General features: G+C 48.0%; 1 protein-coding gene across 1 annotated transcript in view; it reads left to right on the top strand.

The window, feature by feature from the left end:
- SLC17A7 (solute carrier family 17 member 7) overlaps positions 1–15,615 on the top strand; it is a 58,264-nt gene extending 42,649 nt beyond the window's left edge. The window contains exons 6-12 of the mRNA XM_083707901.1: positions 705–791; positions 1,323–1,465; positions 3,222–3,371; positions 5,227–5,359; positions 7,344–7,454; positions 9,821–9,948; positions 13,785–15,615. Coding sequence (XP_083564027.1) covers positions 705–791; positions 1,323–1,465; positions 3,222–3,371; positions 5,227–5,359; positions 7,344–7,454; positions 9,821–9,948; positions 13,785–14,144 — 1,112 coding nt within the window. The 3' untranslated portion in view covers positions 14,145–15,615. The remainder of the gene's footprint in view (positions 1–704; positions 792–1,322; positions 1,466–3,221; positions 3,372–5,226; positions 5,360–7,343; positions 7,455–9,820; positions 9,949–13,784) is intronic.
- The last annotated feature ends 341 nt before the right edge of the window (positions 15,616–15,956 follow it).

Here is a 15,956-nt window from a genome sequence, read left to right as displayed (position 1 = left end):
CAAAGAGCGGGTCGGGGAGCAGCGGAAAGGCTGTGTGCAGTCTTCCCACTGCTCCCACAGCTTGTCGGGGCTGGTGAGGGAAGCCCGGGTCCCCCCCCCCTCCAGCCCCAGGGACCACACATTCGCTCCATAAGACGCACAGACATTTCCCCTTAGATTTTAAGAGGGGAAAAGTGTGTAATATGGAGTGAAAAATATGGTAAATTTCCAGGTAGCAAAGGTCCCTCTCGACTTTCGCAGTTTCCCCCCTTGCAAATTCTGTCCCTCTTACTGTTCTTGCTGAACAGGAAACAGCACAGCTGTTGCCCCCGAATTGCCCCATTATTTGACAGTTCCTGTTCCACAAGGAGAGGGTGTTGAACACTGCTTTCCTCTTGTGTCCCCCCCATTTTTTCTTCCTTTTTCATAGCTATAACAAAGGATGGCAGCTAGTCATGGAACGGCGAGTGTGGGAGCAACCTCAGAGGGGTAGCGAGGGCTGCTGGGAGTCAGGCAGTAAAGGCTGGTGCAGTCAATCAAATGGGGGCACTGCCCCACTAAGCTCAGCCTGCCCTCAGCCAGACCCCACACCTGGCTGCCTTCTTACTTACAGCCAACTGGTCACCCTGACCTCTGCCCTGCCAGTCCCAGTGGGCACCAGTCCCCACTGGAGTTAGGAATTTCGGCTTGTATCCCTGGCTAACCTTTTCCCTCTGCCTATACAGGCTCTTACGCAGGGGCTGTGGTGGCCATGCCTCTCGCGGGGATCCTAGTGCAGTATTCCGGGTGGAGCTCAGTATTCTACGTCTATGGTAAGCCAGCCAAGAGGCCATGCAAAGAAGAGTGGAAGAAATCTAAAGACTATTTAGCTAGATATTGTAACATACGATAAGTAGAAGTTACTTGAAAGGACCAAATGGCCCTAGGACTAGAGTGAATTGTAAAATATTATGGATTTGGATAATTATGAAAAGAGAAGAAGATTGTAAACTAAAGGTGTTAATTTGATTAGAAAGAGGGTATTGGAAAGCTGTTAAAAAGTGATTCAATGAAATTCAGTAAGGAGGGATTCGAGGAAGTCAGTTAACAATGAAAATTAAATTAGGCCTTAAAGATTTGGTATTTATATGCTTGCTTTTGTTGCTTTTTGTTTTAGTATTGTAATTTTTTCCCTTTATTTGTATGTCTTATTTGTTATAAATTTGGAAAATTGATTTTAAAATTTGGGGAAAAAAGAGAGGCCAACTCTTTGGCTACCATGCCTTCTCGGTTGCCTAAACCTCGTTGGATCAGATCGTAGGTCCCTTCCCTCCAACCGCTTCTGCAATTCTGTTCCTTGGCAGGCAGCTTTGGTATCTTCTGGTATATGTTCTGGCTGCTGGTTTCCTATGAGAGTCCTGCCCAGCACCCAACCATCACCGAGGAAGAGAGGAAATACATAGAAGAAAGCATTGGAGAAAGCGCCAGTCTTATGAATCCCCTTCTGGTCAGTGCCTTGCATTGCTCTCTTGCCATTCATATGGTGCCATTGTAGCAGGAACCCCCCCCCCCCAAATCATTCAGTTTGTACAAACTTCACACACACTCACACTCACACACTACATACGCTACACTTCTGTTATAAATTCATAGAAAATCATCCATACATCGGATTTGCACTGTTCCAATTTTATTTAACTCCATGAAGGAAGGAATACAAAATGAGGAAGGTTTGATACTGGGCAGCCATAATCCTTGAGCATACCAGTACATACACAGGAGCCCTGCACAATTGCTATGCCAACCCTGATGGTCCTAGACAGAAGACCATCAAGATCACAAAGAACTTGCATATGGGAGTGGATTCAGCATGGACTGGCACAAGGGACAATAATCAGCTCTTCCCTCTGGGGGCAGGAAACTGCCAACCCCCCTTTGTCCTCTAGAAATTACTCATGGAGGAGGGGGAAAGGGGGAACCAGCCAGATGACAGGACACTCAGGTTACCACCACAACCCGTCCCTCAACCCCTCCTTTCTGTGATGTATGTAGGATGTTTCTGGGGGTGGTCTTGATCTACAGGGTGGCAATTTCAAAAGTCTTTATAAGACCTTGCACACCATTTTTCTGGGTCCTTCCTCTCTCCTGCAAGTGAGGGGAGCACCCTGTTGCAACAGATCAATAAAGGTGAAGCTTCAGGCTGCTGTTTTGCTCCAAGTTATCCTGCTTGGTGTCTTTGTTTTTGTCCAAGGGAGCCCTCAGATTTTTCCGTTAACACCAACAAGGTGCACGGAGCCTTAACAGAGTGTGGCGTAGTGGCCAGAGTGCCAGACTACAACACTAGGAAACCAGGGTTTGAATCCCCCCTTGGCTGCGAAGCCTGGTTACTGCCTCTCGGGTTAACCTACCTCACAGGGTTCTTGTGAGGATAAAATGGGGAAGGGGGGAGAACCACATACGCTACCTTGAGCTCATAGTATGAAGCATTGAAAAATGAAAATAAGAAAGAAGGCAGGAGGTCAAAAAGACAGGTCCCAAGCTACAGAGTTCCCTGGGAAGAGCGGTTGACTGCTAAACCACTCTGAGAATGGCACCTGTGTGAGGGGAATAGGGGTCTCCTAGAAGCTCTCGGCACCCTTAACAAACTACAGTTCCCAGGATTCTTTGGGGGAAGCCTAATTGTTCAAAGTGGTAGAATACTGCTTCAAATGCCGAGTGCATATGGGGCCTAGTTGTGGTATCAGGCAGCTCCAAGCATACTGGGCTGCAGGGCAGGTTCATATGAGACATTTGGACAGGTGAGGGTGGTGAAGGTGGAGGAGCAAAGGCCATGGGCAAGGATATGAGAGAGCAGAGAGAAAGAAACTGCGCACACACCATATATTTAAAGCACGACTTCCCCCAAAGAATCCTGGGAACTGTAGTTTAAGGGTGCTGAGAGTTAGAGCTCTGTGAGCGGGAAACTACAGCTCCCAGGATTTGGGGAGCAGGGAAGCATATGCTTTAAATGTATGGTGGTGAGGGGGCAGGCGTTGAAGATCTCTCTGCAGTAGGGAAGCTCTCAGCAGCTTCATGGGGCACCATTTTTGAGGAGGCAAGTGGCCTCTGAAGTCCTGCGACAGCACTGCGGTGGGGATATGCGAGGATGTGAGGCAACTGCATTAATATTTTCATATTTCTCTCTCTCTCTCTCTCTCTCTCTCTCTCCCTCTCCCTCTCCCTCTCCCTCTCCCTCTCCCTCTCCCCTCCCTACCTCTTGGCAGAAATTCAAAGCGCCCTGGCGCAAGTTCTTCACTTCCATGCCTGTCTACGCGATTATTGTAGCCAACTTTTGCCGGAGCTGGACCTTCTATTTGCTCTTAATTAGCCAGCCGGCCTATTTTGAAGAAGTCTTTGGCTTTGAAATCAGCAAGGTGAGAAAAATTGCCCTTGGTTAGAGGTGTGTGTGTGTGTGTGCGCGCGCGCGCACGTGTCAGGGCAAGAAATTGGAGACCTGTCCATAAGTTCTCTTCGCTGTTTTTAATACTGAATTTGAAATTGTTCTAACCCGGTCTTGGGACCTACTGGTGAAGAGTGGCGGATATTGCTGTCGTCATTAATTAATTAATTAGCAGAGGGTGTTTCATTCTGTGCTGAGAAGAGAAAGAAAAGATGGCCCTAGCCACGTGCCAATTGTTCTTCCATCGTATGCTGGGGCAAGGCTGAGCAGGAATGCACTCTGAGAGAAAACAGGTTCAAATATCCAAAACAAAGACACACACAGAGAGAAAAGGAACCAAGATGTTCCATTTTTTAAATTCTATGGCTCTTTGTGCAGTATAGACTTTAATTTTTTTTTAAAAAAAGAAGAAAAATATAAAACTTCAGAAATTATCAGGATCAAATTTCAGGATTCCAAAATGTACATCTACACAGCTGCAGTGCATGGGCAGGGTGTGTGTGTGTGGTTGGAGTGGCAATGGCACCCTCCCACTGGCAATGGCACTTGTAAGGAGAAGATTGGGGTAATGTGAGGCTTCAGCAAGACCAGGGGCTCCTTGAATCAACATTGGCGGCCCTGCAGGTGCACTTGAGTGGCCACTACCAGCCCAGAGCTCCTCTGACCTCATCACACCTCGCCTTGTCTCCTCCCTCTCTTGGCAAGTTCAGTTCCGTCACTCTGACCCTCACCTGCCACCGCTGCTCCTGCCACAACTACTACTAGAAAGCAGACGGTGATGGCGAAGAGGACTATTGGAATTGGGTTTGAAGTCCTTTGAGAGAATTATATACAGTCATACCTCATGTTGCATCTGCTTCATGTTACATTCTTTCAGGTTACGTCCCGTGGCGGCCTGGAAGTACCAGAACAGGGTACTTCCGGGTTTCGCCACTTGTGCATGCACAGAAGCGCAAAATGACATCACGCACATGTGCAGAAGCAGTGAACCGCAACCCACACATGTGCAGATGCGCCACTGTGGTTGTGCTCTTTTCATGTTGTGAACAGGCCTCCGGAACGGATCCCGTTCGCAACCAGAGGTACCACTGTAATGTTTTCAACATGGGTGTCCGTGGAGGGGCAGTCCCCCCCCCCACCAGGAACTATAATCCCAAGATTCCTGGCTTTCATTTTTGTTTTTAAAGAGAGCACAGGTTATATCCAATGGGTGGCTGGCAACTAAATTTCACTCTGACTAGACCATTGGAATTAACAGGCCTGACTTAGCCTTGTTCATTCATTTCAGTGGGTCTGCTTTGAGTAAAACATATTTAAACACCAGCCAATGTTATCAGGCTAATTTCTCACCAAAAAAGTGAGAAGAAAGGTACCTGCACGTTTTGTCTCGTACATCAGTTTTACACAACTTAAGAGTTGTCTTCAACTGAGCCCTACGTATTAGTCAACCCACTGAAATTCATGGTCATGGCAGTATTACTTTCAGTGGGTCTACTCTGTGTAAGACTTCAGTTTAAGTTTGCAGAACCTGCTACTTGAGACAAAACGTATAAGCACTATTCTCATTTTTTTGTGTGAGAAATAAGCCTTATCCCGCCCTTCCAGTGTTCTACTTGGACACACACACACACACACACACACACACACACACACACACACTGCCCTTCTCCCCACTTGCAAAATATCCTGCAGGTGCCCTTGGTCATAAACGTAATGTTCAAAATAAAAAAGGCCCCACATGACAGCTGGATTTTCTTAACTGTTTTTAAACACCCTCATATGCCTGGAACTTATGGGCTGCCTCTTCCTTTTTGTCCCTTCCTGCACAGGTGGGCATGCTTTCTGCTTTGCCTCACCTGGTCATGACGATCATCGTGCCCATTGGGGGCCAAATCGCCGACTACCTGCGGACGCGGAGGATCATGTCTACCACAAACGTCCGCAAGATGATGAACTGTGGGGGTGAGAGAGAAAGGCATTGTTGGAGAAAAGGCTCGGGGAGGAGGGTTAAGGCTTGGTTGAGAGATACCCGGACTCCAGTAAGGGGCAGGTGGCTGGCTTGGCAGTGGGAAAGGTTTCTAGAGAAAAGTGCCCAGGCCAGGAGTAGGGGACCTGTTGCCCTCCAGAACCTGCTGCTGGACTCCAACTCCCGTCTGCACCCAACTAGCATGGCAAATATCCAGGGATGATGGAAGTTGGAGCCCAGCAGCATCTAGTCAGTACTGATGGTGCCACAATATTTGAAGCAAATGCATTAGAGACAGAATCCAGGAACTCGCACAGGTTTCTGAGAATCTCTGTTTTCATTGAGATGTCTTTCTTTCTTTCACGGGGACGGGCACACCTCAGTTTTTTAGCACTTGTGGATGCAAAATCCCTTAGAGGTTTCCATGTCCTGCTTAGAATGCTTTTCTGGGGTTTCTAGTAGGCCTGGGCGATGGCGCCTTCATCCAGCAGTATATCGTGGGTGAAACTGCTGTCGCTCCTGAGTCCCTCAGCCACCAGCGCCTGGTGCACAGAGGAAAGAAAAAGCTACATTGGGAGCGGAGGCAGTTTCACCCCAGCACCTTGCGGGGCTGAAGACAATGCAGCTTGCTTCTCCCTCTGCTTTTCAACATTGCAATGTATCACAATGTTTAGCTGGTGATACATCACAGTGTTGAAAAGCTGATATCTCCCAGCCCTAGTTTCCAGTAGGAGGGCATGAGAAATCACCACATATCCCTGTCCTGTATCCCTGTCCTGTGGGTTGCAGTGGACCCAGTGGCGTAGCGTGGGTTATCAGCACCCGGGGCAAGGCAAGTAATTTGCGCCCCCTAACCCATGGATTTGCGCCCCCTAACTCGTGGATTTCCCTAACCCCCGGATGTTGCGCCCAGTGCGGCCGGCCCCCCCTGTACCCCCCACGCTACGCCACTGGTAGAGAGGTAATAACCTCACTCCTCAAATCCTGCACTCTTGCTTTTAGCAAGCTCTCCTCTTGCCAGTTCACTTTTCACAAAGTTGCAACCTCCCCTGACCCTCATTTATTCATGAGTCAGTCTTATACCAAGTCCATATAACCCAGGACCGCACTGCTGACAAAGACCTTAATGCTGGCCTTCCCCAATTTGGCACTTTCCGGGTGTGGTTGGACTACAACTCCCATCAGCCCATGGTCAAGGATGATGGGAAGTGTAGTCCAGCCCAGGTTGGAGAATCCTTCCTTATACGGAGAAAGGTCTTTCTCATCACTGCCTTTGATGTTTTCCGCTCAAGGCTGGCTTTTTATTCGTTAGCTCATTTGTTACATTTTCATCCTGCACCATCAGCTCTCAGGACAGCTTAAGACGAAAATAAAATAAAGTTACACAATCAACTATAAGATCAAACAGAGTAAAACATCAGCTATAACACAATAGATTTTTTAAAAAGCAACCACACAGTGGATAAATAAAACACAAGCTTCCAGAGTGGCTTAAAAGGATTTTTAACGCCTGGGAGAATGAATTGGTGTTGAAATGACACATGCATACCATGTGTTGCAGATGTTGGGGGACTGAACTTAAGAACATCACACGATCCCTTCTGGACCAGGTCAAAGGCCCTTCTAGTCCAGCACTCTGTTCTCACAGTGGCCAGCCAGATACCAGAGGCCAGCCAGCAAGTGGGATCTGGGTGCAACAGCAATTTTTTCCACCTGCAATTGCCAAAAACTGAGGCCTTCTATATGCAGAGCATATGCTCTTCAGCTCATTTGCAGCCCCGCTAAGTTATGACACCCTTCCCCTTCCATTAGCAAAGAAAAATTAGCAGCACGCACAGCCACATGTAAGTTTTATGTACACCCTGCTCTAGTTTCTTATGCAGCGCGATCACAGTCAAAAGTTGAAAATAGACACAGCTGTGCTTGTGTGCAGGAGCTGTGTGTCCACACTCACTTTCTCTGTTCTTCCTTCTTCGTCAGGTTTTGGCATGGAAGCCACACTCCTCTTAGTGGTTGGCTATTCCCACAGCAAAGGCGTAGCAATTTCTTTCCTCGTTCTGGCCGTGGGTTTCAGCGGTTTTGCTATTTCAGGTAAGCTCTTAGCCACTGGCGGAGGAAGAGGAGTGCGGAGGGAGCGCACTGCCCCTGGCAGTGCAATCCTGGTGGGGTGCCATCACGGCTGCCCCCCCCCCGCCTGCACTGGGCGCCACGCCCCCAGAACGCGCACCACGTCCCTGCAGGCAATGCACCACGTCCCCAAGTTGTGTGCCAGCCCCGCCCCTGCCTGCTCTCCGCCCCCTGGTGCCGGAGCATGAAGCTCTGCCACTTCTCTTAGGGAGCTGGGTTGACCTTCTGAGGAAGGTGAGACCCTCCAGTTGTTGCTGAACTACAACTTCCTATGTCCTTGGCCACTTGCTGGGACTGATGGGAACTGTAGTCCAGCCATGAAAGATTCCCCACACCTGTGTTAGGGCATTGTGGCATTCCAAATTAAAGGTCCTCTGCTTCCCCCCCAACAAGTAGGGATCAGAGAGTTTGTGCTCCTACCTAAGTTGCACTTTCTGAAACAACACACAAACCCCACAGCCGTGCTCTGAAATGCGAAATTCTCTGAAGTTTGCAATGCACTTCTCTAGTCAAGCAATGTGTATAAAAGAACACATACTGAGGTAAAGTGTGCATCAAATGCATATATTTGTGAAAATAACATATGTTATGTATATATAGTGCATTATATCAGGGGAAATTGTCCTGCAAAAATATGTATACAGTTGTACCTTGGAAGGTGATTGGCTTAATTCCTGAATGTTTTGGCTCTCGAACTTCGCAAACCCGGAAATGACTGTTCCGGTTTGCAAACTATTTTTGGAAGCCGAACATCCGGCAGGGCTTCTGTAGCTTTTGATTGGCTGCAGGAGCTTCGTGCAGCCAATCAGAAGCTGCACTTTGGTTTTCAAACATTTTGGAATTCCGTTTGACTTCTATGGTACAACTGTATTAGGCGAAATTGTATGCAAACATATATGTTAGAAGCAGGGCTTTTTTCCAGCCAGAGTTCAGCTCTAGCACCTCTCAGGTAGGCGCCACTGCCATTCTAAGAGAATAAGGGAGAAGTTCATGGTGAGCTTTGGCACCTCTTTTTCTAGAAAAATAGTACTAGTTAGAAGAAATTCACAGTAAAATGCTGATGAATTTTCATGAGGACTGTTTTGTTTTTGTTTTTTCAGCCGACTAAAGAACCAAGTCTAAGATTGGTATTTAAAATTGGAAAAATAAACTGAGAGAACCTGAAACTGTAAGGTTCGGCAATCCTTGCCCACAACTCCCACACAGTGGGACGCCTGACATGGAGGCTTTCTGATACCCATATAGTCCAACCCTGTGAAGGGCTCATCCTCATTAGGTGCACCTTTTTTTGCATGGCCCTCGAAGTCTAGTCCGTGCCCCCTCTCCTTTGACCACACCCCCTAACCCCCTTGCCCTGTGCCCTCTGAGTGCTTTTGCCTGGCCGGCATATGCATTGAGCTGTGATGTCCTCCATGTTTCTGACTGCCTCAACCAGAGGTTGGGCATTTTCTGCCACTGCTCCTAAGCTGTGGAAGGAACACTCTTCTAGCAGAGATTTGGCAGGCATCCCTACTTTTGATTTTTGGGAAAACTCTTTTTTTTTTTAATGCCGACAGGGCTATGTGGCTGTTTACATTTTTGGATGAGTAGCCAGGTGTTTCAATCATTTTGATGATTGTTTTGTACTGCATTTAATGGGTTTTGAAAAATCTTTTTTAACCAGAGCACAGGATTGCTCCGTAAGAGGCAATAAGGGTGATACCTCTTTCAGGAGATCACGATTAGGGAAAAATGCAAAAGGAGGGCAGAAAATCAAGGCAAGGGGCCCATGTGATTATTCCTTTGAACTTTGTTTCTGTTCATGACTGCAGAAGTAAGAGATATTTCAAGTATCTCATAGAAGCAACAGGGAACTACATGCAATCTAATACCAAACGACTGTGATCTTGCGTGAACTTACAGGGGCAGGGAATATCTGTTAGTAGTTATAATGGTAAATTGTAACTTTTAGCACATTTGGATGCTTCCAGACAACCTGATATGTTTACGGAGAGAGTAGATGACATTGGTTATTTAATCAGCTTTCATTCTGATTTGTTTGTGGGGAGGTTAGATGATAGTCCTCAAAACAAGTGTCATCCCACTTTTTCCAGTGCGTATTTTCTGTCATTTCCTTTATTGCAAAAAGTCTGATCAGTTTAGGGAAGCGGGTTTGCTCAGGACTTCCCAATCATTGCGCTACCTGGATTGGCCAGTATGTAATTGCATACCACTTAAAAATAGTGATAATCTGGAAGCAGCCTCACAGTTAGAGGCAATCTGTGGCCTACATTAGCTCCAAAGTTAAACTGATGTAAATTCCTTTCTATAACCCACCTCCTCGCTTCTAGGATTTAACGTGAATCACTTGGACATTGCCCCCCGATATGCCAGTATCCTCATGGGGATCTCCAATGGTGTGGGAACTCTGTCAGGGATGGTGTGTCCACTCATCGTTGGAGCTATGACCAAACACAAGGTAGGAATCAAAGCTCCTGAAAACACGGGGGTTGCTTGACTTGATAATTTCTAGCCTTCTGATTTGGTTCTCCAAGTGCCGTTTATGTAGCCAGAATGGCAACAGCCACACAAGGAGGAGGTCTGAGCATGCTGCCTAACAATATGCTCTCTTGCTGACCGTTGAGAGCAGTTGGGTGAGGAGGCTGAAAAATGGATGGGGGGGGCAATGGAACGGAGCAGCTAGAAAAGGAGGACAGAGGAAGAAATACGTTGTTGTTTCGTTTCACTCACGTGGGGGTTAAGTTTCTGGGAGCAGCGCGTACGTGAAGTCCCGTATACTGGTAGCACCAACTAGAAAGCCTGCAAATGCTCTCTAAACCCCTGGAAACTCTTGAAAAACTCTTTAAAAACTGCTTACCAGACTTCCTCCCAGTGCTTTTTTTCTGGGGGGGGGATGCAGGGGTACACATACCCCTAAACATTTTGTGAATCTAAGTTTGGCCTCATTAAGGGGCAGTATTTCAATATGTGTAGGAAAATGAGAGTACAGTGGTATCTCGGGTTACATACGCTTCAGATTACATACACTTCAGGTTACTGACTCCGCTAACCCAGAAATAGTGCTTCAGGTTAAGAACTTTGCTTCAGGATGAGAACAGAAATCGTGCTCCGGCGGTGCAGCGGCAGCAGGAGGCCCCATTAGCTAAAGTGGTGCTTCAGGTTAAGAACAGTTTCAGGTTAAGAATGGACCTCCAGAACAAATTAAGTACTTAACCCGAGGTACCACTGTACCCGTAAACCTTTTTTTTTTGGGGGGGGGGAAGCACTGCTTCCTCCAAGCCTCCTGTCAGAGCTGCCTCTAGGTCCCAGCTCACAGAGGACCAACGCTAGGCTGTCGTAATATACAAAAGTCTTTATTGAAGTTCAATTTCCATTTCAAAGCCGCAGCGTGCAGCCCTACGTCTTAAACCCTAGATCGGTGAAGTCCCGTCTGAGTCTCCTCCCCTCTGACACCAGTTTAAGATCCTAGCCCTGCTCCACCTTTTCCGCTGCTCTCTCCTCCTCTGGGTTCTCCTGCCCGCTGGGGCATTGCCCTTTCTGGACTCTTCCGACGCTGAGTCGCTTAGCTCCTCCCCCTGCCTCCGGCGGGCTTTAGGACCCGGTTCCCAATCCTCATTCTCTGCTGTCCCGCGCTCCTGTACATTTGAACTTGCCTCTCGCGCCAACCCAGTGACCTTTCTCCTAACCGTTACACTACTTCTGTCACTGCTTCCCTCTTCCGGGATGCTGGCCGGATCTGACCTTCCCTCCGTTGTCCGACTCTCCGATGGAGGCGTGGTCAGCCCTGCCTCGTCTTCTCTCCCTGGTGGGGAGTGCACTGGCCCCGATACTTGGGACCCTCCCCCCCCCATTCTGCTCTGGTGGGGAGGCTGGTCCTGATTTCCAACTACTGCTCTGGGAGTCCCTGCTGCCCCCTTGCTCCTGGGGCGTTCCCCTTGGGAACCCCCTACCTCTGGCCACTGGCGCCCCCTTCTGTGAATCTTCCGATTCGCTGGAGAGGCTCATGGAATCCCTCGGCCCACTGTCCTCTTCTCCTATGCTCCCCTCGGATTCTTCCCCTTCGCTCTCCATTGCCTCTCTTCCCTGTGCCTCTGCTCCTGAGCCCCTGACACCTCCTTTCTCAAACTCCAATTCTCCACAGGTTTCAAAGGTCGGTGCAATGGCTCCTGGGATTGCTAGCTGCTCTTTTTGCCATTTCTGTGCTCTTCTTGGGCCATTGTTGCCCATTTTTTTGGCAGCACTTCTGGGTTCGAATCGAATTGTTTTTTTATTTCGCAGTGCCACACATGTACATGGTGGCATGCGAGCTGGTCTCACACAAGTGGGGAGTTTCCTGTATTACGAATGCTTCGCCCGCAGGTCCCAGGGCAGGGTGCAATGTTAACATTTAGAATCACAAACGGTTAAAATATTACATGAATACCGTGGATATACCGTTGACATGTTAGGTATGTTAACGTTGCTTCTGAACATGAATGTTTCACTTAGCTATCATCGCTCTTTCTCCTTCTCAGAAGCTTTGTTAGCAGTACTGTGTTACATTTTTAGACTGTTATTTCCATATGCAGTGGTTCTTGACTGCATTTGTCCTTCCTCAGGTTTCTCATTTATTGCGGTCAATGTCCTCTTTGACCTATAGAGCAGCACCATTACCAGTGCAAACCCCTCGGTCCTTCCTGTATATTTTATATCTGGGGATAATTGTATCCCATTGATTATCCCTGCCCTACCAGATTTCTGATATTCCCACAGTATCTGTGTTCTTTTCTAATAGCAGGCACTCTAAATTCACACTTTGGTTGTTGTTTTTTTAATTAAAAAAAATGTGTATTGAGAACATTTTTACCCTGCCTTTCTGCCACATGCAATATGAGGCACTTAAGAAAATCAATGGAATATATAAACAGGGGTTGGGGGGGGGGAGGGAGAAAGATGAAGTGGGGGGAAGCACCAGCAGATAACACCAATTAAATTGTAAGAGAGAATAAGCAAAGAGAAAAAAGGCAAAGAGTGCAAAACTCATCATTTGGGCATATTCTAGGCCCAGGACCAAAGAAAACAAAAAACAAAACAAAACAAAAAACCACTTTAACCAGCAAGGTGGGCAACAAAAGGATTGCCTGGTCAAGCAACAATGGAGAAGAGAAGGTCCTATCACTGTGGATCATGGAAATACAGTGGTACCTCAGGTTAAGTACTTAATTCGTTCCGGAGGCCTGTACTTAACCTGAAACTGTTCTTAACCTGAAGCACCACTTTAGCTAATGGGGCCTCCTGCTGCCGCCGTGCCACCGGAGCACGATTTCTGTTCTCATCCTGAAGCAAAGTTCTTAACCTGAGGTAATATTTCTGGTTTAGTGGAGTGTGTAACCTGAAGCGTATGTAACCTGAAGTGTATGTAACCCAAGGTACCACTGTAATCCATAATGAATTGAAAAAAAAAATGTTTAAAAGTACTCCCCCCCCCCAAAAAAACCCAGCCCTTTCTGTTGGAGGAAAATTCAGACTGAAATTCCCAGGTGTCAAAAAAGGTTATTTATGTATGCCACTACTGCAACCCATGTTTTGTTAACCCAAAAATGGAAACTGAGTGAGGTCCCAACCAAAGAGGAATGGCAACTTAAGTTGACTGAATATGTACAGCTTGCAGACTTAACCTATAGAATAAGAGAACAAGGAGAACATACGTTTAGAGAAGATTGGAAAACGTTTATTGAATATATGGGAAATAACTCTGTACAGCTGAAAACGCTGGTGACATTGATAAATTCAAAAGTGTAAATAAGTTTTGATGGGTGTAATAATGGAATACTGAATGGTATAGTCTTTGTAAAATACGCAGGGATTTATGATATGTAAAATGAACCATGGAAAGAGAAGAAGGGATATCTTAAGGATGTCAAAATGAGTACTTTAAATTGTAAAACAGGTCCTATCACATGTCTCTGTTAAATGGGCCTAGTCCTTTAGGGCAAATGAGGCACTATGGTCAATGCTGCAAAACCAGGACGCATGTTTTCTGAACTGTACTCCTGAGTCACATGACCCACATGAGAGAGCAGCACCTAAAAACATGCCTTTGGGGCCACTGTAGTCTTGTGAGTTTTGGCACGCTGTACTCCCACAAAACAAGATGTCCCAGACAGTTGACGGATACCTGCCATGGACCCTCTGAGTGGCCTACATGGACTCCCTGGGGTCCGAGGGCCAACCATTAAGAACCACTGGAATAAACGAATGAAGTACTTTCTTTGGTTATCCACACTGACCTCTTCCCTCTTTCATTCCCCACAGACACGGGAGGAGTGGCAATACGTCTTCCTCATCGCCTCTCTAGTGCATTACGGGGGTGTCATCTTCTATGGGATTTTCGCCTCTGGCGAGAAGCAGCCCTGGGCCGAGCCGGAAGAGATCAACGAGGAGAAGTGCGGCTTCATCAATGAGGACGAACTGGCCGACGAGGAGGACGAAGCGGCCCGCATGGCCGCAGGAGGGGGCGGGGGAGGAGGGGGCGGGAGCTACGGCGCTACCAAGAGCACCAGTTTTGCCAATGGAGGCTGGACGGCTGACTGGGACAAGAAGGAAGAATACGTCCAGGAGCCTGGCAAAGATTCGTATATGTACGGCACGCCAGGAGAGCGGGACTTGTCGTAGAGATGCCCCATCCCTCCTTCCGCGTGGGGTGCTGGGGCCTTGGTTCAGTCCTCTGGAGTGAGGGGGGGAAAGCCTGTGTTTAGGTTGCTTCTCCCCCTCCCCTTTCTCTTTACCGTCCTTTCCCTCCCACCCCTCAGTTCTGGTACAACCGTCCAGATCCACTGAAAACTGCCTCCCTCTTCAGCCTCATACCCCTTGGTAAAAAAAACCCCAAGGGCACCCACACACCCCAAACCGCCCTCCTTCCTTTTCCACAGGCCCCCGTGTGTTGTCATGACAGCCGCCATGCCTCACACAGACCCAACGCCACCTACTCTGCCCCCTCCAGTTGTGGTACCTCCCCCTACCCTCAGGATATGGGGGCAAGGGGTGGGTGGAGTTAAGTTACACCCACACACCCCTTGAGCCCTACTAAAGACCTTTGGACACAGCACAACAGCACTGATTTATGACCTATGGCCTCTGGGTTACCCAGGTGGAGGGAGCCATAGGTCTGTGGCAGAAAATGTGCTTCGCATACACCAAGTTCTAGGTTTGATTCCCAGTCTCTTCTAATCGAAGGATGTCAAGGAGCGGCTCTGGGAAAGATGGCTGGCTGAGCCTTGGAAGGCCTCTGCCAGCTAGAGTAGACAGTACTGGCCTAGATGGGCCGATGGTCTGGCTCCATGTGAAGCAGGCGCCTCTATTCAGCATCCCCCAGCCCCGGGATGGAGCTGTGTTTGGTCGCCTCGCCCCCACTCTGCCACTCACTGCTTCAGCACCTTAGACCAGCCTGTCGCCAGCCTAGTGCCAACCAGGTGTTTTGGACTACATCTCAGCCTGCAGCCAGCCTGGCCATTGTGGCCGGGGTTGATGGGAGCTGCAGCGCACGACGCCTGGAAGGCACCAAGTTGACGAAGCCTGCCTTAGACTATGCCTCAGGCCCCTCTCTCTTTCTTAGGAACAAATCAAATATTTTCCCCTTCCTGTGAATGTATCTGGGGAGCTTTAATTTGGGAGGGGCGAGCATCTTATGCCTTCAGCATTCATGCGCCAAAAATGACCCTGCACTGAGGAGGGGGCGGGGAGCAGCTCACCTTGACCCTAAGGCAGACCCCTTGCTCCTACGCTGAGAACCAGTCAAGCCATGCTTCTTCTGTGGCACAAATCCAGCCTGTCCGTTAAAAATGCCCACAGGCCATCATTTCTAAATACTCCACTTGCTTGTCACCGTAAACGTGTGTTTATCCCACCCCCAAGCCACAAAATGCTTTCAGTGCTACACTGGTTGACGTTTTCTCAATGGACAAGTGAAAATCTGCATAGTGGTTTCGAGTGACACCGCCTCCCTGCCCCCAAATACTATGGATGGTAGTTTCAAGAGCCCCCCCCCCTTTACTCGCTCCAAAAATAACTCTAGGCATGTGTTCACACAGTGTTGTTATAGTGCTTTCAGGCTTACAGTGCTGCAAAATTATTTGAAACCTAAATTTAAGAAAAAACCTAAAAAATATATAATCCAAGCTTTGTCACCAAAGACCTCGGCGGGGGGCAAAGGGTGGCTATGCTCCCTTGAAATGTTGTTGGACTCCAACTCCCATCAGCCCCAGCCAGCAGGGCCAATGGTCAGGGTCAATGGAAGTTGTAGTCCAGTAACAATGGGAGGGCCACAAGTCCCCCTCCCCGCTCTAGATTCTTAACTAGAACATGATAAAGGTTCACACTATGCTTAAAACAGTATATATTAAATGTGTTTCAAGTGCAGTTTTGAGTGGCTGTGAAACATTATGAAACTGGCCACATCTACATTACAAATTTAAAGCAGCTTAGTGG

The sequence above is a fragment of the Podarcis gaigeae genome, assembly GCF_964106915.1.
Source record: "Podarcis gaigeae genome assembly, chromosome: 13".
In the NCBI taxonomy this organism is placed as follows: Eukaryota; Metazoa; Chordata; class Lepidosauria; order Squamata; family Lacertidae; genus Podarcis; species Podarcis gaigeae.
The sequence above is the reverse complement of the archived record's forward strand: the minus strand, read 5'-3'. Positions and strand labels throughout refer to the sequence as shown.